We start from the raw sequence: 2,029 nt of genomic DNA on the forward strand, positions 1-2,029 counted from the left end.
AATCCCTGACGTTCTGGGATTCTGTGAAACTGCAATTTGTGTGAAGAGACCCACAAGTCTGCATCCAGTACACAGAGTTTTGCTCCTTCACAGCTGAGTGCTTGTCTAGATGTAGCAATAGAGTTAAAACAAGGAATCATGCAATGGAGAAGTAAGAGAACATCTGCGTAGGACTTCAGACAAGGCTACATTTATGCCTGGATTTTCATGCATCATGTGCAGGTCTTCAGAAATTACAACATTTCCCTGCAGCACTTTGTCATTTAGCATATTAATGACAAAAATAATTGTCGGCCCTGGATTCGAAGCCATTTTCTGATATAATTCAAGGTGTTTATCCCTAGAAATCAAATTCAAATCCCGTTGAATAATTTAAAAATTGTTCTGACTTACTTAATAAAAAGAAACCCTATTTTTAATAGCACACAGTCACTTGGATAAGTTTTCAGTAGGTACTACAGTACTATAGCCGAGATCTATCCCAACACCTATCCCTATCTGATCCCAATGTCTATTAACCATCCGCCTTACTTCACTAAGATACTTTCAATTTAAATTAAAAATGTTTTTCCATGCTATGATTGTGCAGTTGATTGCATTTCCTTACCTTTGGTTTCCCGAATTACAATTGCATTTAACAGCCCTTTCCCTCTTACAGCAGTCACGATATCAGATGGTGTCTTCATGAGCTCATTTCTCAGTATGTTACCCATTATTTCTGCATTTTTAGCCAAGTCTTCCTCTTCAATTACCTAAAGGGAAGTCAGATCGACAGTCATCCAGAGGCACTTCATTTGTTTTATGCTCCATACTGGAATGGATGACTAATGTCATTACAATTGCTGAGATAAAAAAGCTGCATCCAAAGTGTTACTGCAAAGGCTGCACATCCAAGCAGATCAGTATTAAACCTTTATTCATTCATGTTTACAAGAAACAATAATCTCCTGAAATTCGATTCTAAATTAACTGCTTTATTTTGCTGTTTTTTACAAGCAAACAGTAAACATCTGAAGACTCAAATCTGTCCAGGCCCACTTATTGGGTCATGAAGAGGCTTTTGGGCGACTTGTATTAAACGTGGTCAGTTATGCAGTCACAGGATAACTCAAATATGGGCTCTGGACAAGACATTTTACTATCTGCTGTTTGAGCTCCAGTGGCACATAGGTGTTATCAAGCTCACAGAACAGCAATCTCTGCAACATGGTACAGAAAAATAAGCCAATTGGAAAATGCCTTCATGAAATCAGTGGAAGTATTTTGCCAAATTTATGTAAGTGCCCTGAAACTTTCCCTAGATAAGTTTTATTTTGTCATTTAAGACATTAAGACCAAAAAATACACAGAAATTAGGGCACATCTGCAGTAAAGACAGTTTGTTTTGTGATCTCTGCAAACAATTAACCACTACCAACTTTCCATTCTTACTTAAAGCTAGTTTTCTACTTGTAGCACAACAAATTATATCATTTGTTTAACCAAAGATCATGCCAGTGCAACACCCTTTTTTTCTTTGGAATTCAAATCTCTGTTACAACACACAAACCTCCAGTGCTGCCATTGCAACACGGCAAGCTAATGGATTTCCTCCGAATGTGGATCCATGTTCACCAGGCTTAATGGTCAGCATAACTTCATCATCACACAGCACTGCTGAGACCTGAAATGGAAAGGTCAACCCATTTATTTACATGTATATAATTTAGAACACTAAACTTAAATGTCTCTGAAGCAAACTTTTCCTTGGGACTCAGGAAAGGATCATTTTCAACCTATGATGATAAATTACATTTAAATTCCCAGCTCTGTATAGAGAAGAGCGTATCTGAAAATCACATACCAGCTTCATCTCCCTAAATACCCTTAGCTATACTGGTAACATATAACATCTAACTGCAGTTGAGGGGCATTTCTCCAAACTGAATATTATTTCAAGAGTTTAAGCTTCGATACTCTGCTTAACAACTCAGAAATAACTTCAATCAGCCAAAAGAGTTCAAGGCAGATTGTAACTTCCAGCTTAATC

General features: G+C 37.3%; 1 protein-coding gene across 1 annotated transcript in view; it reads right to left on the minus strand.

Moving 5' to 3' along the window:
* Window positions 1-607: 607 nt before the first annotated feature.
* Window positions 608-2,029, minus strand: part of OAT (ornithine aminotransferase) — a gene marked incomplete at its 3' end in the record, with an annotated part of 9,465 nt that continues 8,043 nt past the window's right edge. The window contains exons 7-8 of the mRNA XM_010188657.1: window positions 1,550-1,663; window positions 608-752 (exon numbers count right to left, since the gene is read on the minus strand). Of these exons, the coding sequence (XP_010186959.1) occupies window positions 608-752; window positions 1,550-1,663 (259 nt within the window). The remainder of the gene's footprint in view (window positions 753-1,549; window positions 1,664-2,029) is intronic.

This window comes from Mesitornis unicolor, unplaced genomic scaffold (assembly GCF_000695765.1).
Source record: "Mesitornis unicolor isolate BGI_N332 unplaced genomic scaffold, ASM69576v1 scaffold6417, whole genome shotgun sequence".
NCBI classification, from domain to species: domain Eukaryota; kingdom Metazoa; phylum Chordata; class Aves; order Mesitornithiformes; family Mesitornithidae; genus Mesitornis; species Mesitornis unicolor.